Genomic DNA, 25,450 nt, shown 5'->3' on the forward strand with positions numbered 1-25,450 from the left:
CTCGCTCCTGCAGAAATCCACAGGATGGGGCTAAAGAGGAGAAAATCCCAGTGATGATTCCTTTGTGGATTTCCTCCCCTGTCATTCCATTGGGAGCATGGGGATTGTATTTCCTGCCCGTAATAGGCTTCAGCGCCCATACGTAGGGACATATGCGGGAGGCTCAGGATCCATGCAGAGGCAGAGGTTCAGTGGTTCCTTATAGTAGCCTACCCCGTATAAAAAGGCCACATTATCTTTTCTGGAGAATTTCTGTAAAGCTGGAGCCAGGGGTTGATGTTCATCTCTCCTGGACCCAGCCCTGGCCTACCTAGTCTTAACTCACATGGTTATTTTTTTCTTTTAAGTGAAGGAAGGCAGAAGTGGTCTGATTTTAGACTAATGTAGTAGTAGCCCTTTTTTTCTCCCTCAGATGTAAACCATACAGTCAAGGGTACGTTGTCACCTCTGATCAGTGTCCCACACACAAAACTGAATTTTTATCCATTAATATTCATTTCAAGATGCCACAGATTAATCATTTAATTTTCATTCTTTAAAAAGCAAACAAGCCCTTCCTGTATAGTTGTAAAAAAGGGTGAGGTTTATCAGTGAAAATGGAACAGCTCTTTTTGGGGGTAAAGGTATATGGAATCTTGTGAAAATATATGTTTAGAGCTTTTAAAAAAGACATTTTGTTTAGCTGGTGATTTTGTGTGGTTTACAGCAGAAAGCATCTGCAAAGCTGCCCTAAAGAAGGAGCCAAGGATTCCATTGGAGAGAAGGGAATCCTCGAATCATGTAAAGCCATTTTAGCCAGCTCTGTGCCTCCCACTCCCTTGCTTCCATGTAGGAGTAGACACTGTAAAGACAAGAGATGGGGTGGGGGGCGGTGTGGACAACAAAAATCCATAGAAAGAGCTTCAAAGTTCTATTAACTTGGGAAGAAGAAGAAAAAAGCAATGGTTTGTAAATTCCATAACCTGGAACTTTTGGGGGCTAAACCCCAGGAGATGAGCCCTGCCCCTAAGAATTCCACAGAAGACAACCCCTAAGCTGTTTGTGAAGTGCATTATAGCAGGGCTGTCACCTGTGCACTTTCAAAGTGCACTTACATCTTACAGACTCATAGGGTTTGAGCATGTGGGACCCTAGACTCAGCCTCTGCACACTTTACAATGGTGCACATGCAGTCTTATGTAGCTGCACACATTTTAAGCTTAGCACCACATACCAATCTCAGTTACACTGGTGTAAATCCTGAATAACTCTGAGTGAAATGAGTTCAGGTTTGTGCTGGTGAAACTGAGATCGGAATCTGGCACTTAATGAGAAAACATATTCAAATTCTTCTTTACCTGTGCAGCATACTGGTTTCTCAGACCAAACCAAGGATTCACTCACATCTCTCAATAAGAGGTATTTCCATGCCACAAGTCAGTGTTCTTCCCTCAGCTGTTTCAGTTGAAGGGCTGTTTGAAAGCAGCAAAGATTTTTCTTAATAATGGGAAAAGTCTATTTTTTCCTCCCCATTCTGCCACAAAGTAGCTGAACTCTTTTTGCGCAATCTTTCAAAAAACCAATTCACCTCTGGGCTGAGGTCAAAGCTGAATAATTGCAGACTGAAAGGTGAATGTTTGGGAAAGATATGGGGTACAGAAACAGAGGGTGAGAAAGGAAAGTGTCATGCAGCCTTAACTACATCAGATACTGAATAATAACATTTAAAGTGTCGGGGGTAGCTGTGTTAGTCTGAATCTGTAAAAAACAACAGAGAGTCCTGTAAAAACAACAAGGAGTCTGGTGGCACCTTAAAGACTAACAGATTTATTTGGGCATAAGCTTCCGTGGGTAAAAACCTCACTTCTTCAGATGCAGAGAGTCCTGTGGCACCTTGAAGACTAACAGACATATTGGAGCATAAGCTTTTGTGGGTGGATGCCCATTTCGTCAGATGCATGTAATGGAAATTTCCAGAGGCAGGTATAAATATGCAGGCAAGATTCAGTCTGGAGATAACGAGATTAGTTCAATCAGGGAGGGTGAGGTGCTCTGCTAGCAGTTGAGGTGTGAACACCAAGGGAGGAGAAACTGCTTTTGTAGTTGGCTAGCCATTCACAGGCTTTGTTTAATCCTGATCTGATGGTGTCAAATTTGCAAATGAACTGAAGCTCAGCAGTTTCTCTTTGGAGTCTGGTCCTGAAGGTTTTTTTGCTGTAGGATGGCTACCTTTACATATACATAACATTTAAAGATATTTTTTGGGTGTGAATTAAAACACGTTCATTGCTACATTTGTAAATATGTGGAAATATAGCAGCACACTCTATTTTAAACCACAGTTGTTCCTAGTTTAGAGTCAGAAGATATGGTATAGATGCCTCACTAACTGTCTTTGTGCATCTCTTCTCATTCACAGTACCACCAGCTTCAGGATGAATACTTCACCAGTGCTGTAGTTCTTTCACTAATTCTAGCTGCCTTATTTGGCCTTGTCTACCTTCTAATAATCCCACAGTAAGTATCTCTTGCTATTTAAATTCAAAGCACAGCATTTTCAAGGATCTTGTACACAGATTCAAACGTTAGCTGCTCTGGAGCGAGAACTGAAGCACATACTACTAGATCCTGTAACTCAGCAGGGAAAATGAGACCCCAAACAACAAAAGGCATTTGAAGGGATATTTTGAAAGTATACAGACAAGGTTGGTAAACTTTAAATTCAGTGGTAAAACAATAAATCCAAACTCCAGCCTTGTCCCTTCCACCTGTCTACAAAATCACCATATAATTATTTTTAGTTGGCTTGTTTCAAAACAAATGCTTCAGTGCTCATCTTTGGGGTTTTTTTTCACATTGCCAGCATCCTACCTCTGATGCTCAACCCCTTTAATAACGAACAAATTAGTAAAGTATGCATGCAGAAGAAGAATACAGTAGAAACTTGCTAAATGGGACATTGCTTATGTAACCCTTCTGCCCATCTCAGCTCTTAATAACTTTAGCTCTTTTGTGATTTCAGCTCTTAGTGATTTCAGCTCATAGTAGGGGAGCCCCAGCGCTGGTGCACCATTGGCCCAAAGTGAATTCAGCTCAGCAGCCTGTAACTAGACTCCTAATGGAATTAGCTCTGACATTCAACAGTGGAGAGAGGAGGTGGTGCAATTGGTGGTTCAAGCCCTCAAAGGGGGCCCATACCATCAGGTACAAATACCTGTCCCCATGCTCTCTCAATTCACTGGGTTTTGTAACCCATGCCCCTGGTCAAGCAAGTGCTACTTAGGTAATGGGAGTCCTTCTGTCATACAACAGTTCCACTGGCCTTGATTCACAGAATCAGGGTAACAAAACTTTATTCTTCCTGCCCCAATAACAGAGAAACTGGGGATCCCACACCAGCCAGAGTAACCACTTTCAGTTGCTGTTGTTTCATGCCAGGCGGGTAGGTGTGCCTATGCAAACAAGATCAGTTCTTTTCCACACTCGCCATAATTCACCACCAGATGTCAGGGTACAGCTCATCCTGACTCTGCTTACACTTAGATAATTCACACACACAAAATGTTGATCTCTCCCCAATTCTCAGCAAAGGTTTACTAGCAGAGCAGCACTGTAGCGAGGTCTCATATTACTAATACTTTTAACTTTTAGAATATTTACTAGTTTTCTATGAAGTCTTATCATAAGTATTTAAAACTAAGCTGCACTGGAGAAATAACAGAGCCAGGAATATTTTGTGATGTAGTATCTTATTTTTTGATTGTACATTTGCTTATTGGCTAATTCATATAATTCAGTAATTAGCACTGAGTCTCATGAATTGATTCTAACTGGTAAAGAAGCAGACATCAGAATCAAGTTTCCATGGGGTTATTATAGTCAGCAAGTGGGGAGAATTATTAAAAAAAAAAGTAAATGTTTTTGACAATATCCTTTTTAGGGTGGGATCTTCAGAAGCACTCAATATTAGGCTAACTTTGTTCCCATCCAAGTCATTAGGACTTTGATGTGAATAGAGATAGGCCATGGCTGAAAATCCCACTGTCACGGAGTGGCTGACCCCTGCAATTGAAGTAGGTCAAGCGCCCCTCTGCAGAAGCAGGTATTCCCAGTTGGGCCAATTAAGGAGGCAGGGCTACATCTGAGGTTGTAAATGGTTAGAGGGAGTTCCAGTGAAGGGATGGTTGTGGGAACAGAACGAGAGAGAGAGAGAGAGAGAGAGCTAGCTAGCTAGCTGCAGGAAGCAGGAGTGGCAGGACTGCCAGAGTCCCCTGGGACGGAAGGCAATGAGAGCCTGAGACGTGAAGGGTGAGCTGAGAAACTGTGCTTTTGGCTGGTTGTTAAATTTGGACAATAAAATCTTGCCTAAAAGAGACTGTGGGTGTGAGTGAGCCATTAGCAAGCTGGGGAGAAACACTGCCTTATGACACCCATCCTTAACTCTTAATTCAGTGATTCCCGACTAAATCTTCCTGGTAGTTTAAACTAAATTGTAGTTTAATAAGGTTCTGTAATATGAAAGTCTGAGCCACGTGTTTATTGTTGAAATAATAATAATACTTTAAAGGGTTATTGCCTCTTTCATCTGAGGATTTCAAAGCCAGTTACAAAAATCAGGGAATTAACCCCCAAAAGGCCTCCCTGAAGTAGGTAAAACATAGTTAGGAATTGCTTCACTTAATTTCAAGGTAAAGCCCAGCAGCAGCATCTAGAAGTTCAGGACAGGAAGTGTCAAAGTATAGCAGATGCAGTTGAAACTTGAGAATGAACTTAAGGGGACAAAAAATATAGGGAATTGGAAATATAGGAAATAGACTCTTATAAAAAGGGGCGTAGTTATTTAGTGACCATCTGGTCAGGCCTTCAGGTTAACATCTAATCTGACAGCCCACCAGCTGATCAGCACTACTGAACACCATGCTGTTGCACTGGTTATTTACTGATTTAGACAGAAGAGATGCACTTCCCAAATAACTAGTACCACTCTCTGCAGGATCCACAGGAGGGGTTCTTGGACAATGTTTCTTCTGAGTACTGACTTGGGCAGTTCCTTTGAAGGTTGTGACAAAATCACAGCCCACATTGCAAAACTTGGAAAAAGCAAATTCTTGCTAGGAAAGCCCTGATCTCCCTTGCCCACAACACTTTTGACTTGGAAATGCTATTTAAATGGCCAAAAGCCACATGTGATGACGAAGGAGATTTTGGTCAGTAGAGACAAAGACAGGCTGAAGGATGTAGGTCATGTTATTGCAACAGGAGCGAAAATATAACAAAGCAACAAAAAGTTTGACGACTCTAACGGGAGAAATATTGCCAGAGGGAACGTGCAATGACAACAACAAAATCCTTCATATTATTTCTCCATGTTAAAAGCCAGACTCTGGTCAGTCATTGCATGAGCACATAAAGGGGAAGGAACCTTTGCTCACTGTGCTGTCTATTAAAGGTTTGTGACGTTCCCCAGGATACAGCCTGGATTCTTGGGCAGCTGTGCCCCTCAGTTCTCTGCTCTCACACAGCCTCCAGCATATAAATTTACCCCCAGTTATACTGCAAGAATGCTTCAATCAGCCAGCCTGCCACTTTTGAAATATACAGCAGAGCGACACCAGCAAATTCCCAGTCCCTGACTTTCCCCCAGAAGTGTGCGTCTTCTACTGCCCAGCACAGTACAAGCTCATATAAAGTCTGTCATTTCATTAATAGAAATTAATATGCACAAACCTTGTTATCGCAAATGGAGTTTCCCCAACACTTCAATCCAAACACACACTGGCTTAGATAAAAACAATAAACAAGTTTATTAACTACAAAAGATAGATTTTATGTGATTACAAGTAATGAGGCATAAAAGTCAGAATTTGGTTACAAGAAAATAAAGGTAAAACACAACACAAACGTAAGAGTGAATTCAAAGCAACAGGTTTCTGTCACCACATGTTTTAGCAGTTTTACTGGCTGAATCTTTCAGCCAGGATCACTCCCCGGTCCAGTGATGCTTCTTTTGTCTTTCAAGCATTGTTGATGCCTTGAGTAGAGATGAAGGGAGAGAGGTAATCTGAGGAGTTTGTTCTCCTTTCTTATAACATTTCTCTTCATTGAGAATCATCTTCAGCTGTGCTTCAGGCAACAGCAAGTTTGTGAGACAGGAACTTCCAGCTGTTTCTTTGCCAACATGTAAATTTATCGCTCACACCCTTTTTCTTTCCTGCTAAAGAATGGCCACTTAACCTGGTGATAGTCCATTTGATTTTGATTAACACCCAGCTGAAGTGTTAGTTTGCCTTTTGTTACTAAGGAACTGTTTTGTGCCTGCTTTTCTAAACTTTGAACATGTCTTATACAGTAGAATTTAATAACTTTACATACTATATTGCCACACACATTTTACCAGGACAGTAATGTTCAGCAGATTATGAGTTTTCAAATGATACCTCACAAGGCATACTTTGTACCAAATTTATCATAGTCTTGTGGAAAGGGTAAACATAGGGATACAGACCATCACAAGGCTCTGTCACTTTCACAGTCCTTGTGATCAACTAAGCTAAAGGGCTGCACAGACAAGTGGTGCTTGCCTCACCAAAAGGAGTGGGGGAAAGTTAGGCCATGATCCTGTCTACCTACGCTGGCCAACTATGGAGGACACTGTACGCTTCACCACCTTCTGGGGTGATGCAGCAGATGCGCCCCTCCCAGCTAAGGTTGTCTGAGGCTGTACCATACAGAAGCCAGTGCTTTAAAAGCATGGTAGCACCTGCTTTCTACTATTATTATTAATATTTATATTGTGGCAGCAGCTACAGGCCAGCCAGATCATGGATGTCACAATTCAGGGCAACTGTACCTGTGTTCCCCTTCCGTGGTCCAGAAAGGGCACCCACTCTTAGGCTCATCAGCCGTCATCGGTTTTGAATGAAGACCTGCATCTCTCTCTTCCTCCTGATCGGAGTGATTCCAGGCTGCACAGTTCCGTACCTATACTGTGAATTCCCCAGCAAGTCAGAATGCTTCAGCAGGCCTGCTTTGCCTTCTCCTCAGAGGCTATAACCAGCATAATTACCCATAGTTAAGTTACTACACAGCTCTTTCTAAACAAGAACATTTATTCTTAAGGTAAAAGCATTAAATAGAAAACCATATTAAAAACAATAAAAGAACATACACACATGCTAATAAGCTTACCAGAGATCATCCCAACTCCAGCATGGGCTCTCGCTGGTGGACAGTTCTTGTAACCCCCCACTGTTTTTTCTGTGGTTACAAGTTTAGAACATGTTTTCCTCACAACAAGAATACCCCATGAATAGGTCAAGTCCTTCCAACACTTCCCAGGAACGATTGGAGCCTCCCTTGGACAGAAGATTCTGTCCATTTGCTGGATCAGAAAGCAGGTCTTGAGTCAGTGTAAACTCAGGCTATTTATCCAAAAGTCCTTTCTGCCTGTGTTGGTCTCTAGAAAATCCAGTGAATGTGAGCCTCTCCTGGTGGTGGTACCTCTTGGAAGTTGTTACAGCCTGAGTGAATTTGCCTAATCCCCTCCCTGCCCACTTCTTAGTTTCTGGAGGGTGGTGGTTTCCCCACTCCATGAAAATACTTGCAATCTCTGGCCCACAATGGTGCATAAACTTAAGATCCCCCAAAGAGATATTGCAGGAAAAGGCCATATCTGTCACAATGGAGACATTGTGTCAGGCTCTGTACAATCATATAGCAAACAGTAATTCCTGTCCTGAAGAACATACCCCCAGCTAGAGTCTCTCACAGTTTTAAAAAAAATGTCTCAGTAGTACTGCAGGACTTCTCTAAATTTTAAATCAGGGACATTTATTGGGATCATATAGTGACTTGGAAAAATTCCACTGTAAATCTCTTCTTCTTCCACTATTGGATTCTAAACCCCATAAGAGCAAGAACTTTTTGGTGGTGACAATAAAGAGCACTGACATAGACACAATGGCCTATAAAAAGGTTACGCAATTTATATGCTCCCTCAATCCTGGGGCTTACCAGGGACCAGCCTGGCCTGTGCATAAATTAGCACACCTGCATGTATGCTGTTATTTATGGCTGGCTAGCCACATACCCAAGCGACTAGTGCAGCAGCCACGGATCCTCAAGATGTAGGAATGCCTGGCCATATCCCCTTTCTCCTAGTCTCATATCCTGCTTTGGGGGCTGGGAGGGAATTTGATACAGGAGTTACTGTAGCAACTCTGCAGTACCCAATTTTTTCCCTATGCATGGGGCATTCTCAGGGTTGAGATCTGTTAAGTTTCCGGTTGCTTTGCCTGGAGCAGCTGAAATGGAGCAGCTAAGATCCGATTCAATAAGTGATCGAGTGGACAAACCTCTAATCTTTATAACTCTTCTTTCTCTCACAAAGAGTTAAAGAGAGAGGAACTGTGATAACCATTATATATCAGCGCAGGGGTCAGCACCACCATGTTGCATGACCTGAGACCTAATACAGTTGATGCTCTGAGATTGTGTGATCCCCTTACTAGGTTCCTGATAGATACTATATATAAAAAAAAGTACTGAATTGTCATTCTTGAGAATTTCACTAAAGGATTTCTGGCAACACAATAGGAAGAAGGTTTAAAAAAAAAAGAAAAGAAAACTCCCTCTGTGTCCATCAGTTTGATATTGGGGGGGAAATCCCACATGCATTGCTCTGATCCACCAAATGGCTTTAGAAAAACACCAATACAGCTAGCTCAGATATACTCTTTAGTTGCATTGCTTTACTGCTATATTTTTTTCTTCTAGGAGTACCATAGTCCTTGTCCTCCTGGTGTTCTGCATATGCTTCCTAGTGGCTTGTATTATGTACCTACATGTCACACGAGTACAAGTAAGTGATTTGAGTCTTCGTGATACCTCTTCCTTCAGGAGTTTTATTTGGTGGTAGTTATTTGGAACCTGGTAACACCTATGTGCACTTCATAGCATGATGTAATCTGTGTATTTTTCTAACTTGCCTAATCTGTAGCAAAGCAATGCATTAGAAACTCCAAACAGAACCAACAAATCTGGGACTGGCTCACTTTAAAGATGTCTCTTTCCCTCTGCTAGACATGTTTTTGAGCAGGTTTTCAAAATGGTAATAAAGCAGAAGGACATTCTGCACACTGTAGAAGGAGAAAATCAGGGTAGGGATCTGCAGAGACTAATTTTTCTGATGAAAGTCCTCATTGGATTAGTCTTTATTTGGTATTCTATTCTCAGATAAAGAGCAGGAGAAAATACCCACACAATTAATCAGTTCTGCTGATTAGTACACAATTGTTTTAAATTAAGAAAAATGCCCTTTGGTTAGAGGAGAGGAATTGTTTTCTTGGAAACATAAATAGTTTAATTAGCAGAGTAACTGATAAAAAGCAAATCTTTATTTACAAACATATACAATTATTTGGGAGTAATTTTGTTAGTCTCTTTTATTTCAAAAAGGCACAGTAGTTCATACTCATGCAGATCTTAAATGGAAAAAAGAGGCTTATAAGAAGTGGAAGATTGGACAAATGACCAGGGAGGAGTATAAAAATATTGCTCAGGCGTGCAGGAGTGAAATCAGGAAGGCCAAATCACACTTGGAGTTGCAGTTAGCAAGAGATGTTAAGAGTAACAAGAAGGGTTTCTTCAGGTATGTTAGCAACAAGAAGAAAATCAAGGAAAGTGTGGGCCCCTTACTGAATGAGGGAGGCAACCTAGTGACAGAGGATGTGGAAAAAGCTAATGTACTCAATGATTTTTTTGCCTCTGTCTTCACGCACAAGGTCAGCTCCCAGATTGCTGCACTGGGCAGTACAGCATGGGGAGAAGGTGACCAACCCTCTGTGGAGAAAGAAGTGGTTCAGGACTATTTAGAAAAACTGGACGTGCACAAGTCCATGGGGCCGGATGCGCTGCATCCGAGGGTGCTAAAAGAGTTGGCGGGTGAGATTGCAGAGCCATTAGCCATTATTTTTGAAAACTCATGGCGATCGGGGGAGGTCCCAGATGACTGGAAAAAGGCTAATGTAGTACCCATCTTTAAAAAAGGGAAGAAGGAGGATCCGGGGAACTACAGGCCAGTCAGCCTCACCTCAGTCCCTGGAAAAATCATGGAGCAGGTCCTCAAGGAATCAATTATGAAACATTTAGAGGAGAGGAAAGTGATCAGGAACAGTCAGCATGGATTCACGAAGGGGAAGTCGTGCCTGACTAACCTAATTGCCTTCTATGATGAGATAACTGGCTCTGTGGATGAGGGGAAAGCAGTGGATGTGTTATTTCTTGACTTTAGCAAAGCTTTTGATACTGTCTCCCACAGTATTCTTGCCACCAAGTTAAAGAAGTATGGGCTGGATGAATGGACTGTAAGGTGGATAGAAAGCTGGCTAGATCGTCGGGCTCAACGGGTAGTGATCAATGGCTCCATGTCTAGTTGGCAGCCGGTTTCAAGTGGAGTGCCCCAAGGGTCGGTTCTGGGGCCGGTTTTGTTTAATATCTTTATTAATGATCTGGAGGATGGTGTGGACTGCACTCTCAGCAAGTTTGCAGATGACACTAAACTAGGAGGTGTGGTAGATACACTAGAGGGTAGGGATCGGATACAGAGGGACCTAGACAAATTAGAGGATTGGGCAGAAAAAAACCTGATGAGGTTCAACAAGGACAAGTGCAGAGTCCTGCACTTAGGACGGAAGAATCCCATGCACTGCTACAGACTAGGGACCGAATGGCTAGGTAGCAGTTCTGCTGAAAAGGACCTAGGGGTCACAGTGGACGAGAAGCTGGATATGAGTCAACAGTGTGCTCTTGTTGCCAAGAAGGCTAACGGCATTTTGGGCTGTATAAGTAGGGGCATTGCCAGCAGATCGAGGAACGTGATCGTTCCCCTTTATTCGACATTGGTGAGGCCTCATCTGGAATACTGTGTCCAGTTTTGGGCCCCACACTACAAGAAGGATGTGGAAAAATTGGAAAGAGTCCAGCGGAGGGCAACAAAAATGATTAGGGGTCTGGAGCACATGACTTATGAGGAGAGGCTGAGAGAACTGGGATTGTTTAGTCTCCAGAAGAGAAGAATGAGGGGGGATTTGATAGCAGCCTTCAACTACCTGAAGGGGGGTTCCAAAGAGGATGGAGCTCGGCTGTTCTCAGTGGTGGCAGATGACAGAACAAGGAGCAATGGTCTCAAGTTGCAGTGGGGGAGGTCCAGGTTGGATATCAGGAAAAACTATTTCACTAGGAGGGTGGTGAAACACTGGAATGCGTTACCTAGGGAGGTGGTGGAGTCTCCTTCCTTGGAGGTTTTTAAGGCCCGGCTTGACAAAGCCCTGGCTGGGATGATTTAGCTGGGAATTGGTCCTGCTTTGAGCAGGGGGTTGGACTAGATGACCTCTTGAGGTCCCTTCCAACTCTGATATTCTATGATTCTATGAGTTTGTAAGAAATCGTTCCCATTATTAAGGTCCTTTGAGGCTAATGTAAACTTAAGGTACGCTCCTGCTGTTGTTAAAGTCAATGACAACCCCTATAAAGGTGTTCATCACTTCACTGGATTGAACCCTGTATCTGAAAACGGAGAGAGAGAAAATTCCATATGTAACGTCAGCAATTGTCTAGAGAAGCAGCTAAGCCTTGTTTGTGGAGTCTGGGACTGGGAGCCAGGAACTCCTGTATTCTAATCCTGGCTCTGGCGCACTATCTTCCTGTATGACATTGGACAGGTCACTCAACTTCTCTGTGCCTCAGTTTCTCACATATAAAATGGAAAAAATAATAATACAGGTATTTACCAACCTTCTTAGGGAATCTGGGGGTGATTAATTAATTAATGACTATACAGTGGTCCTGAAAATAAATGTAAATAAAGGCAATGACATGCAAAAACCTATGTTAATATAGCAGTTACAATATTAAAATCATAAGAAAAAGGCAGGAAATGCAAAAGTTTAAGTGTAACTTTAACTCGACCAAGTCTTACATGCATTACTTATACTTAGTTTTTCTAGTTAAATTTGTTGCTTATTTAATTACGCTTCATACTGTATATAAACCATAAAATGTGCAGGATAAACAATGTGGCAAGATTGCGGTTGGAACCTTTTGTTACTTGTTTGTCATTTTAACTATGCAACGTTATCACTGTACTAACAGAATATCCTGCATTTCATTATTGCTGTTATTGCTTTTGTGAAGAACAAGGAAATTATCCTTGAATTACTTCCACAGCAAACTGCATCATTCACTATACAATGAAAAAATGTTTCCTGTCATACGATGGGATTATAGTTATCCTTTGTTGTGTTAGGTACTGAATCACATCACCTGTGTAAGACGCATATTGGACTTTGTTCCTGGCTATGAGTTCTGTCCTCTGCTGCACTTGGTAGTATTTGTCACAATGCTGACCCTTTCCCCTTATCATGACACAGTAGATTTTCAGCAGTTGATTCTCATAGTGAACAATGTGTGAAGATACTGTGTGCAGACCAAGTTTACTGCTGTAGGAAAGATTTGTTCCACAATATTATCATTGTTTTATTAATGTTATATCCCAGATGTTCCATCATATTTTAATGATATTGACAGATGATCAAACTGATTCCTGGCATAACTTTATTGCACTCATTAGGAATCAGTTTATGCCATTCTGTTTTAAACATGTTGTTTATAGCAATCTACTATTGATATTACAATAATGGTTTCTCTTGTTACATCCATGTGGGTATTATCCCTTGGTCCACATCGAAGCCAGGATGTATTTCAAGATCACATAATACACATTGAGTTTTGCTTTCCTCTATTGGTGTAATTAATTAGCCACAGAATTGGTATTCCTATGTTTTTTGCAATACAAATGAGTACAGTTCACCTGTAATCACCGACCATACATTCTGTCACTGCCATGCATAGGGGTGACATAAACCCAGTGAGTCCATGTCTCCACATGTGAAAGGGAGAGCAGGAGTTCCAGTGCATGATACCTGTTCCTACAGAAGCCCCTTTGTGGTACTCTGCAGTGAGGTGTATATGGTATTTTCTCTGTTCCTCATGCAGTTCGGAGGATACCATGTGTAAGCCAATTGAATTGGGAAGACTCATTAATCTCTAGTTGGCCTAGCCACCATTAGAGGGAGAAGCATCCCCAGCTTCAGAATCTACCGAATTCAATTCCCAGTACAGGCCAGTATTTGTAACCTGTGGGTGAATCGTCAGCAGCTGGGATCGAACATGGGACAGCTGAATCTTTAATAGATGGCCCTCTATTGCCTGAGCCAAAAAGATGCACCTCTCTTAGCCAAAGCTGTAGCAGGCTCATTAATCTTAGTTGGCCTAGCCACCACTAGAGGGGGACAGAGTGCCATACCAACCAAGCATGGCTTACATATATTTACCAGCAGGCATACAAAAATTGGTTCTCCCTCATCGTCACTGGCCTAAGCCAAATCTAGCCCAGACGGGGCTAAGCACCTTCCTTGTCTTAGGCTAGGTCTACACTACCCGCCTGAATCGGCGGGTAGAAATCGACCTCTCGGGGATCGATTTATCGCGTCCCGTTGGGACGCGACAATCTATCCCCTAATCGACGCTCTTACTCCACCAGCGCCGTTGACAGGAAGCCGCGGAGGTCGATTTTGCCGCGGTCCTCACAGTGGGGTAAGTTGGCTGCGATATGTCGAATTCAGCTACGCTATTCACGTAGCTGAATTTACGTATCTTAAATCGACTCCCCCCTGTAGTGTAGATGTAGCCTTAGAAGCACACTGATGTTCCCCCACTGAAACTCCTTTGTCTTCTAGGTCCTGGTCCTGCTCCCATTCAAGTCATTGGGGGTTGACTTGAATGGCACAGGATCAAGCCCCAAGCTATAGCAAATGTGCCACTCATTTGCAAGCCAAGGGGATAAGGAAGCAAGCAGCTCCCCATGGGACCAAAGTAGATCAGTATAACTCAACCCAGCACGAGTGCACATTCCAGGCAAACTGTTATCCTCCCTTTCCCACTTTCTACCCAAGAGCCTCATTTATATTGAGGGCAAGTGCTCAGATACTCAGATGAACATGAATGATGAGAGAGGGATGCTCAAGACTCTGCCTTCATTAACCATCTTTGCTCCATACTGCTTTTCCTAGTCGAACAAATTAGATTACTTTTTTAAATATGGGCTCTACTAATTAAAACTCAACTGGCATTCACTGTTACTGAACAATCACTACAAAATTCTGTGCGGTATGTATGGTCTGTTATCTTGGGTTGCTGTCTACAATTGACAGTTTCCAAACCATACAGTTATAATGTTTGTTTTCGTTTCTTCACATGTACAGAATAGAATGCTAATTTGAGCATTCTAATTTGTTGTATTTATCATGAACAGAAATCCTATTAAAAATAAAATAAAAGCCAGTTTTAATTATAGTGAGAAAGAACTTACAAATCTGTTTTCTTTTTATTACAGAAAACATGACTGTCCTTAAAATATTTGTGCACATTTCTTATTTTATTATTAAAATTTGGAATTTACAGCACAGGCAGAATTCACATATCTATTCCCTATTTTATTTGACATCCTATCCTTGTAAACAATAACATACAAATTTTTTACATTATTTGGATTTAAAATATCCTTATTTTACAATCTTTTTTTTTTCTCCTGCAGTGTTTTCCAGGGTGCCTGACAATACAGATTCGTACCATTTTATGTATTTTTATTGTGATCTTAATTTACTCTGTGGCTCAAGGGTGCGTGGTGAGTATACAACTATAAGCCAAATATATAAAGTTTAACATTAAGTTTAAGAACAATCTGTTATAGATCGCATTTAGTCTCCCACCTCATTCCATTTTCTTTCTCTCTCATGCACAAAATATGTAAATATATTAATAAAGTATCTGTAGCAATGGGGTGTGATTTAAAGGCTATATTAGTTATGAGTAGTGGAAGCCACTAGTAAGCTATACAATTCATTCCAAATTAGTGCTGAAATAAATCTTCATATCAAACCACACCATCATATGTTCTGCATATGTCACATACTTTACAGAAGAATTATGTTTGAAATGTTCAGTATTGGACCAGGGACCAGCTGAACATCTGGTATTTTGTGACTTGTCAGGGCATCCACACTTTCAAATGGAATAACACATTTATTTCTATACCTGATAGCTCATGAGAGATCAGATCTTGAAATCACGACAGTATTATGTAATGAAAGGAGGTATATAAATATATTAGTCATAATGTCCATCTATCTCTTAGGCCTGTGTAATTGCTCTGGTATAGAGTTATAGGTGTTCAGCACTTCTGAAAATCAGGCCACTTTTTTAAGTGCTTAGGATCCCAGGTTTGAAAATGTGGACACAAATATATATCAAAAGCAAGAGAAATAACACTGGGCCTGATCCAGATCCCACTGAAGCCAAAGAGAGTCTTTCCATTAACATAATTAGGCTTTGAATATATTGCAAGATGGCTGATGCTGTCTGTTAAATGTGGTGTGTCACAATATGGCATTCTAGAACTAAAAGCCAAGCTAGAGAAGCAGAGTGGTGCAGCAGAGGCTAGAAGCTCTGTATTTCTAAATTCTTTTCCTGGCTCCTCAATTGAATTGATGTCTGACCTTGGGCAAGTCACATGACTTCTCTGTGGCTCAGTTTCCTAACCTCTAAAATTGACATAGTAATATCTACCTATCCACTTCACAGAAGTGTTGTGAGGGTTGATTACCTACTGTTTATAAAACATTTAAAGATGTATAGTGCCAAGTATTATGGAGACCTTTTATGGCTAAAAAAAAGATTCAACTCCTCACAGGCATCCCCCCTCCCCAAGAGGTATTTAGATATCTGCAGGGAAATTAGGTATTTGAATTACCTAAACCACTACTTTCACATCCTGCTATTTGGCTACTCCCTAAAGTAGAGTAAAAATTGCAAGTAACACAGACTTTCTCGCTGAAATTCCAGTGCTGTTCCAAGAAGTGCTGCCAGGAATTTAATCCCATCCTGTTGTAAGAATATTTACTTGTATGTATCTGTAATTGTTTCTGAAGCAGCTTTTACACACCACCTTACATCTTCAAAGTATTTAATAAAAGCCTCACTTCTCCATCCCCTGTGAAATAAATATTACCCCTGTTTGCACATAAGGAAAGTGAGATACAGAGATTGTGATGTCCATGGCCACAGAGCAAGTCAATGGAAGAGTTGGGGCTAAAACTCAAAAGTTCCTGACCTCTGCAATCTTCAGTTTCTTTCACTACACCATGCTGCATCTCACATCTATAGTTTTACACTTTAGTGTAGCAATAACTTGTAACCTTTCAAATGTTTAGGGGAGCTGTTTAATCAGTAGAATAAGTTCCTGCAAAAACCCTTCCAGAATTGTTCACGATCAGATAGATGTTGAGGTTTCACCTTAGTTAGTTACAGAGCAGATGGTGTTTTCCTGGATGAGCTGCGTATCATTTACAAAGCCCTTGTACGTTTCTAAGTTTTGAAATGTTGGCTGCTGTGTAGTGCAAGTGACATTTTTAAGTAAGCTGTTGAACAAAATTGTATTCAATTAATTTTTTGCTTCCCTCTTTCTGATTTTGTATCACAATATTAGCTATTAAGTATTTATCTCGTAGTCTCATCCTCTTAAATGATTGTAACTGCCTATAAAATGTACTGCGTCATCACCTTTCAGACTGTCACTGATTTTATGGCACACTATAAAATTTCATTATCGGTGGTTAATACTTTTTTAGAAGACTAATAATAGATTTCAGAATAGAAGGAGAGTACAGATAGAGCTTATCTGTAGGTGCCTACTAACACTGATGTCCACCTGAACCCACATTACCACCACACTTTCCCATTTAATGTTAACTCCAGTCCTCCCCAATGGTGTAAGATAAAAAGCTGATGTGTGATTATAATAACAAAAATGTTGGGACAAGATCATGCATTTGGGATTCCTCACTTTCCGGGCTGTTGGAATTGGGATGTGTCACTGACATCATCTTTGGAAGAATTTGATCATACTTCCTCCCAGCTGGAGGATGAGTGCCAAACTAATGGTGGTTAGACAAGAGAGAAAAGGGAGATAGGATCCCTAGCCTTAATTATCTGTGGATCTCTGCTTTTCCTGCTTATCTATATCTGGCTTATTTGAATCTGTTATGGTTATTGATGTTCACGTTTAGCTCCATAGATGAAAGAGAATAATTACATACCTCTTATCTTTCATCAGAGATTTAAATATTGTTTTACGTCTGTGACTTGATTTTTTTTTAAATTGTTAGAGTTTAGTCAGTGTGTGTATAATCAACATGCTTCTTCCTCTGATGTGTGTGAGAACTATTCTAGCAAAGCTCACCACTTATATGGGTATTAAAATACTTTTAAATATTAATAAATAGATATTTTCTTGGGTCCTTTCGTTGTTTGAGCACTGAAAAGGGAGAGGTTTTTTTTAACTATGTTCAAACTCTAATTCTCCACCTTTGCTGCCATCTAGTGGATTGGGAGCATGATTCCTGCCTCAAGTAGAGGTGGAAATGTGCTAGGAGAGGAAGAATAATCTTGTTGTTAAGAGGCAAGTCTAGGAGTGGGAAATATGAGGTCTGTTTCTGGCTTGAGAATCTGATTGAGAGAAGAGGGCTATAAGCAGGCCCAAGAGCTACTGAACTTCTGATGGAGTGTTTCATTTTAAACCCTGCTGTTTTCCCCAGGTTGGATGCATGCCTTGGGTATGGAGTACAAATTCCAGCAGTTCCATTGTTATCATTTCTCCCGGTGGAATGAATAAAACAATGAATGAACTTCCATGTGATACAGCCCATTATGCTTTCCTTTCCTGCGTTGTGGGGACTCTTACCTTGGCAATATTTCTACGTGTCTCTTCCTTGCCAAAAATGATCCTCCTGCTTTTTGTTACTATTTTGTACATAGTTGTTCTGGAACTCAGCGGATACAGAAAAGCAGTAGGGTAAGTACACTGTAAAGTTAAGGAAAGTAGTAGCATTATGGATGGTCCAAAACATTGCCGACTCTGTTTTACTACTGTTGTTCTAAAACACTGCAGTACTGTGTAAGAGACAGATACTGAGAGATGCTCAACTCCCAGTACCTTGCAGGATCTGGCTATTGTGGTAATATTCATGGGTGGAACATTTGCTTTTGTGAACTAACAGCTATGGCCTGGTTCCCCATTGCGTTACCCCAGTTTTACACTGGTGTAACAGAGTTGATTTCATTGGAGTCACACTCACTGGTTTAAAAATGGTGTTAACAGAGCAGTGAATGAAGCCCTTATGTGTAATTGAAATGCTGAAATAATGTTAAACAAAGCTACACACATGTACATGGAGCATATTAGTACATGGTACATATTATCTACATTTATGCTCTTGATGGGTAAGACCCTGAAGCAATTGGGCACACTTTGTTTTGGGGCATGGTGCAGGGATCATACAGCAGTGGCAGCCTGTGCACTGACAGTATTTGCATGAGAGGGCCTGCATTTTGAGAAGGGGCTAGTGGTTTGGGGTGCCTCCATTTCTGTGTGCCTAAATTTAAGGATCCTGATTTTCAGAGGATGAATACTCAGCACTTGGACAATCATACCCTTTCAGTGTGTTTCAAGTGTGGCACCCCAAATCACTAGTCACTTTTGAGAATTTAGACCAAGGTTTTTTGCTTTAAAAGATCTGTATTAACTTATGCTTTCTTTCTTTTTTTTTAAAGGGGTGGCTCCTTTTATATGCGTGGCTATGAACCTATATTAGCCATTTTGCTGTTTTCTTGTGCTTTGGCACTTCATTCCAGGCAGGTGGACTTGAAGTTACGTCTGGACTACCTCTGGGCTGTGCAGGCAAGGCACTTATTTTTCTTTCCAAAACACACACACAAAATGTTGTCTAATTGTTTTGTATGCTGTCCATTAATATTTCACGCATTGGCTAGGCAAAACAAAACTCCATATTTGTTGTGGCTCACCAGCAAAGGAGTCCCTTATTTTCTTTCCACATGCAACTTCACAATATTTTTCCTCCAAGAACTGAATCTTGTGGGCATTAATGTCTTACAATAATACATCAAAATTAGAGTAACTTTATCTGTATTGGGAATTTCATATTAAGGAATGTAATCAACTAAACAGTGTTATAGAATTGTTATAGAGAAGATAGATCAAAAGCTTCTGCTCACCTCGTCTCATGCCACAACAGGGCCGGGGCAGAGCCATTCAATTACAATAAACAGTGGCAAATTCAAAACTGATAAAAGGAAATTCTTTTTCACACAATGTTTAATTAAGCTGCAGAACTTATTGCCACAGGAAGTTGTTGAGACCAAGAACTTGGCAAGATTCAAAGGGTTTGGACATTTACATAGAAAACAGGAATATCCAGAACTATCATAATTAAAAAATGAAAGGGATATTAAACCTTGTGCATAAGTCAATCTCTGTACAAGGTCAGGATGAGTCCTGATGTGGGAGCAGAATATCCCACATCTGCTTACTGCAGGGTTCTTGCACCTTCCTCTGAAGCATCTGGTGATGACTACTGTCAGAGAGAGGATACTGGACTAGGTGGACATTGGGTCTGATCCAGAATGAGAATTCCAGTGTTCCTATATATCCTGGTGGCCAAATTCTGTGCTGACCTATACCCCATTGAATGCAGTGGCAATGGGATTGCACCAGGTATAAATTATCACCGCATTTGGTCTACTGTGAATGGACAAAATTGTAATGTATGGGACATGTGCTGCAAATAACTGGAATAATTGGGTAGCAATTGGCCCCATAGAGGCTGGTGCATAGTAGTGGTTTGTGGGAGGAACCTTCTGAGCCGTAACTATGTGGATCCATTGGCTTTAATGCTTTGTACCGCAGTAGTCAGTATTCCAGCCAGGAGGTGGAGTAGCAACTGTGGAGGGGATGCTTTGCAGCTCCAAAGCTTGCCTGAGAATCAGAAGTGAATTCCATCCTTCCAAACCCTTGCTAAATACTCTCCACAAAACTCAGTTTTTCATTCCCGGCCTGGAGAAGAAAATTGTGCATCCCTAAGGAATATGATCCTTAAAACTTAAAAGGCCTTACTTTTATAATTTTACAAACTCAAATGTTAGAAGAAACGGGAGTTTCATGTGCTTCCCTGATGTTGGGGGCATATCCCCAGAAGCCCACGGTCCGCAGGGACCATTCCAGAAGCTGAACTTTGCTGGGGATAGCGGCACCCTGGCGAGGTCCCTTTTCTTCTGGAATCACCCCCTGAGCTTGGGTGGGCAGCCTCGGAGCCACTATGGGGACTCATTGTGCCCAGAGGTGGTGCTGACTCCGCTGGCTGTAGTACCCCAAACTTTTATTTGGATATCTTCTTATAAGTGTTTTGCAAAGTGGTGTATTCTGTAGCCTCCTATTACATTTAAAGTGGCAAAGAAATCACAAATAATGACAAATGAAGTGGGGTGGTAATGACAAAACTCTACACCAGTGGAGATTCATTACAACCAAAATATACTTTACACTGTCTTTCACGTCACTTAGCTCTATCCAGGCTCGCCATCGGGCTGATCCTGTAGAACAGGGGTCGGCAGCCTTTCAGAAGTGGTGTGCCGAGTCTTCATTTATTCACTCTAATTTAAGGTTTCGCGTGCCAGTAATACATTTTAATGTTTTTAGGTCTCTTTCAATAAGTCTATAATATATAACTAAACTATTGTTGTATGTAAAGTAAATAAGGTTTTCAAAATGTTTAAGAAGCTTCATTTAAAATTAAATTAAAATGCAGAGCCCCCCGGACCAGTGGCCAGGACCCAGGCAGTGTGAGTGCCACTGAAAATCAGATCACGTGCCGCCTTCAGCACACATGCCATAGGTTGCCTACCTCTGCTGTAGAACCTTACCTGCATGAGTAGCCCCATTTGTGACACTGCAGTGTGAAGGATTTTCTTTTTGTTCAAATGTTTTGTTTATTTACATTTGTACCAATAATTAATGCTGCTCCTACTGATTGCCCAATGATTTATAAACCACATCCTGCCTACCCCAGGCTGCATGGCAATCTAGTCCTAATAAAATCATGTTTTAAACATCACAAAGGCATCCAGAGAGCAGCACGACTGTTAATAAGGATATAAAGATGAATCAATTAGTTACTTATAATCTTTCTACTATCTGAAGGCTGGTTTAAAATGTAGATATTGCCTGTTAGCATTTTGGATGGATTTTAAATATTCAGAATAATATTAGGTCAAAACTCAGAGTGTTTATTACTTATTTGTTTGTATAGGGTATATGGCTTATACGTTTCTACAGTGCCCATCTCTGTAATATCTCAGCCTGATTTTCATCATAGCCCCTAATACTTTATAGAGTTAACAGATGATACAGCGTATGGCAGAGATTGTGTATGTCACCTTATAAGATGGCTGTCTACCACTGATTAATATGTATAGGGGTTTATACTCCATGAAAAATCCAGCAATACAAGTCTGGCCCAAATCCTGAAAAATGTAGAGTATCCACAGCTCTAATTGACTTTGATGAGAGTGACAGGTGCTAAGGATTTGGTCCCTGTTTTTCTCTGTTTCCTAATTGACCTATTATATCATGCAAATTCCATAGGCAGCACACTTAAATTAAATACCTGAGTCTTAAAGATAGAAAATGGTGTTCTAGAAAATGGTGACCCAGGGACAGTGAGGTTTTTTTGAAGTATTTAGGCTCTTAAAGATATAGGTAGACATCTAGTGGGATTTTCAAAAGTGCCTAGGCACCTAACTCGCATTGGAAGTTGAAATGAGGTGTCTAGGCTCCAGTGGACGTTAGGTACCTCAGCACTAATGGAAAGTCAGGTGCCTAGGCACTTCTGAGAATTACACTAGGTGCCTATCTGCATCTTTAGGTGCCTAAATACCTTTACAAATCTGACCCGAAATGAAAAGCTTGTGTTTTTTTTCCTTCACTGAGGGTTCAGTTCTGCTCTCTTAAAGCAAAACTCACATGAAATTCCAATTTCTTTCATACATTTGAGTTTGGTGAAAGACTGGGGTGAGGGGAGGTGTCAAAGCTGAATTTAAATTCAATGTGTGCACAAAGAACCAGGAAACACAGTCTGAGACATGTAAGAAATTCTCGCCGTAGACCACATGTGCCAAGACCTGCTGAATAGCCACCGCTCCTAAAACTTCTGCTACTGCAAATGTACATGACTTAAGCCAGTTTCGCTCAGAGAAGAGTGTTACTGAAATAACTGAGAAACAGGAAAGAGAATATTGTTTAATAACATTTTAATGTTCACTAAGAGAAACAACTAAGTAAAGTATCACATGGTAAGATTCTTCTTCAGTAATTCCCAATAAATATAGGTAATCATTAGAGCTAGGTAAAAATTGACAACATGAGCTAAGAAAGGAGTAATATGATAATTCTCTAACCCCATTAACACAATGGCTTTAACAGAACTCTTAGCTCCAATTGTGACACCAAAAAGAGTTTTGTTTGAGGAAACCAAATTTTGGGCCTGTAGCCAAAATTAAGTAAATCAACAAAATTTGTTTTAGGCAGAAGTGAAGGTAGTTTACAAAGGTTAAGGTTATGTAACCAAGGAACAGAAATATTACAATAATAATAATAATTAATAATATGCCAAATCATGTGTATGAACAAACTTTGTGATTGCTACAAACAGTTAAAATATTTGTGTACGTATTTTCTGTTCACACTTGCGATTAATCGGCATAGAGCTGGTAAAAAAAATGTATTTTTGTTTCTGACAAAAACCTTAAAGTAAACCAAAAACCAAAGAAGTTCTTACAAAAATTTTCATTTTCTCAAAAAGCCATTTTTATCCCAAAAAAAAAAAGTTTTGATATAGTTTTCAAACAGCTCATGTGTTTTATATGACTAATCATATGTGTGAATTGCAAATATTCACGAGTACTTTAACAGTATGTGCAATCACAAAGTTTGCTTGTACAAAAGATTCAACAAACTGTTACGAATAATGAACAAATTAAAATGTCAAGAACCTGAAAAAAGGTTAATCTTACCAGATAAATTATTCATTGTGAATTGTTTGCCCACTTCTGACAATTACCTGTTTTTCTGGGAAAGAAAATAAGGATAATCTTACTGTATGATTGTTTCTTTAGTTGAATTATTTAGGGAATACTAGAATGTCAGCCATTAATAATTTTCTAAGCTAGAATCTCTGTCCTAACTGCAGTTTTGCAGTCTGTAGGCCAGAATTTCAAATTTTTTTTACATACCTAATGCTGAAAACCTGGCCCTGTTTATTCCATGTTCACAAAATTGCTTATTGATATACTGTCTCTTTCTTGTGATTTTAGTGCCCCCTTCAGGTGATATGAATGTATTGGTAAAGGAACCGTGGTAGCTCAATTTATTTTTAGCTGTATCACCAGATAGTGAAACTTTGTGTGATAATTTTTACCTAGTTAGTTACCTTACCAAAGCAGATCCTTTCTTGTCTATTAACTAATTGCATAGAATGTTTCAGCTGATCTCTCTAACATAGAGCTTGAGAATTTGTCAGTACTTGTACACATTTTTTACTTGCTAACGGGAATTTACTCCCTCTCTGCCTTAGCTTTTTGTAGGTCTGGCTATTATGCAACTATGTAATGCAAAGCTATAAGTCTACCCAGGTATCATGTTGACATTAGAAAACATGACATCAGAGAACTGTTTACTTTTATCAGAGGAAAAAAAGTCCTAATTTACAATATTGCAATTTTGAATTTTCAAAATGATACCAAAATGCCAGTAAATGCTATAACTACCAAACTACTGTGGTCCATATGACAGTTAGTTTTCTTGTTGCTATTCCTACTGAGTTCCTGTCTCGTGCTTTTTCTCAATAATCTACTTTGTTCTTGTATAAACAGTATGCTGTCAGCTATCCTGAACTAACCAATAGAAACAGAGGGCACACAGCGCAATGCTTGGATAATATTCAGGCGTTGAACTATATGGATAATATTCAGTCCCTGAATGTAAATATCATCCCCTATGAATATGGGTCTATTCCTTCTACTGCAGACCTCACACCATTTTTTCTTCTTTGTCAGCCTCTGTCTGGGCAGCAAAAGGGCCCACCCAGATCTTCTCATCTCAGCTACATGGAGGGAGGGCAGCAGGAGTCTTTGCTATCCTCTTCAGGAGGCCCGAGGAGTGGAGCTAGAGTCATAGCAGTCATGTCCATCCCTCTGAAGGATAATGGGGTCCATAAGGGAAACAGTGACTGCCTCACTCCCCTCACCTCAGACACCTGAGGAGGGGAGTACTGGAGTTCTCTCTGCTGATGAAAATCCAAGGAAGTCTTTCCTCACCTCACTTTGAGACCTGGGATATCTTCATTCCTTAGCGCCTGGTAGGAAGTCTGCAGTTGCCACTGAGGCAAGGAGATCTTCTCTCTCCTCCCTGCTGACTTCCATGGAGATGAAAATGAGCGCTGCCTTAAGAGTTATGGGGAGGAAGGATCTCCAGAGCCTAGCAGCAGCAGAATTTTTAGTCTTCTTCCCTAACAGGGCATAATGAGAGGGGAGCACCTGTGGAATTCTTTACTCTCCTTTCCCCTGAAACTTGGGGAAGGTTCTGTTCCCCACACCCACTATCTGGTGGGGAGGAGAGGAGAGTGCATGAGCTGAAACACTACCTTCTGCTTGGGCCCAACACAGGCAGAACTCAGAGTGCATGACCAGCATGCTCCAAGCTCTGCTATCTATCTTAGGGTTTTATACTGCTGTCATTACCCTAGTATCTGAGTCCTTCCATGTAAAATCAACAGCAATAGCAAAGTCTCTAGTGGACTTCATGGGGTCTCTGGCACCTGTCCTTTTTTGGGTCAAAGCTTTACGTAGGATATGGTTTGGGTGTTTTTGTGGAGAGGGATAGAGTTGTAGAATTGGTAGGGCTTTGGAATAGTAGGGGCAGGGTTTATATTATGAGTGTCACTTATATTGGAAACTCTTCCTCAGAGGAATGCTTAGCAGTATTTCCTAAAAATGGTCAGGCTCTGGATTCACCTTATCTCTATCTGGATCCCTGGGACACGGAATGCTTTGTACCCCCTCTCGTGTGCTTCTCTCCAGGATTTTGTGATCTGCATTGTGCCAGATGTCGTGGGGGTTCATAGACTGAAAATCAGTCTTTGATGTAGCTGTGGCTTAATCCATTAATTAGTTTGAAAATTAGGACCAAAGCTTTAAGCTGGCATTAGAAGCTGATGGAGACATTGGCGAGTCTTGACCACAAGCCTGATGTGCCCACTAGGGTGACCAGACATCCCGATTTTATCGGGACTGTCCCAATATTTACTTGTTTGTCCCATATCCCAACCAATGTTCGGTCAGGACGCAAATTGTCCCGATATTTTGCACTCCGGCACACAGGCGGAGGGGGCTCGCGTCCCCCCCCCCCCAACTCAGCCCCGGCCCCGCCCTGACTCTGCCCCCTCCC

General features: G+C 40.9%; 1 protein-coding gene across 1 annotated transcript in view; it reads left to right on the forward strand.

Moving 5' to 3' along the window:
- Positions 1 to 25,450, forward strand: part of ADCY1 (adenylate cyclase 1) — a 229,307-nt gene that overhangs the window by 184,005 nt on the left and 19,852 nt on the right. The window contains exons 10-14 of the mRNA XM_034761297.1: positions 2,399 to 2,496; positions 8,755 to 8,839; positions 14,633 to 14,722; positions 17,691 to 17,947; positions 18,706 to 18,832. Of these exons, the coding sequence (XP_034617188.1) occupies positions 2,399 to 2,496; positions 8,755 to 8,839; positions 14,633 to 14,722; positions 17,691 to 17,947; positions 18,706 to 18,832 (657 nt within the window). The remainder of the gene's footprint in view (positions 1 to 2,398; positions 2,497 to 8,754; positions 8,840 to 14,632; positions 14,723 to 17,690; positions 17,948 to 18,705; positions 18,833 to 25,450) is intronic.

This window comes from Trachemys scripta, chromosome 2 (genome assembly GCF_013100865.1).
Source record: "Trachemys scripta elegans isolate TJP31775 chromosome 2, CAS_Tse_1.0, whole genome shotgun sequence".
NCBI lineage: Eukaryota > Metazoa > Chordata > Testudines > Emydidae > Trachemys > Trachemys scripta.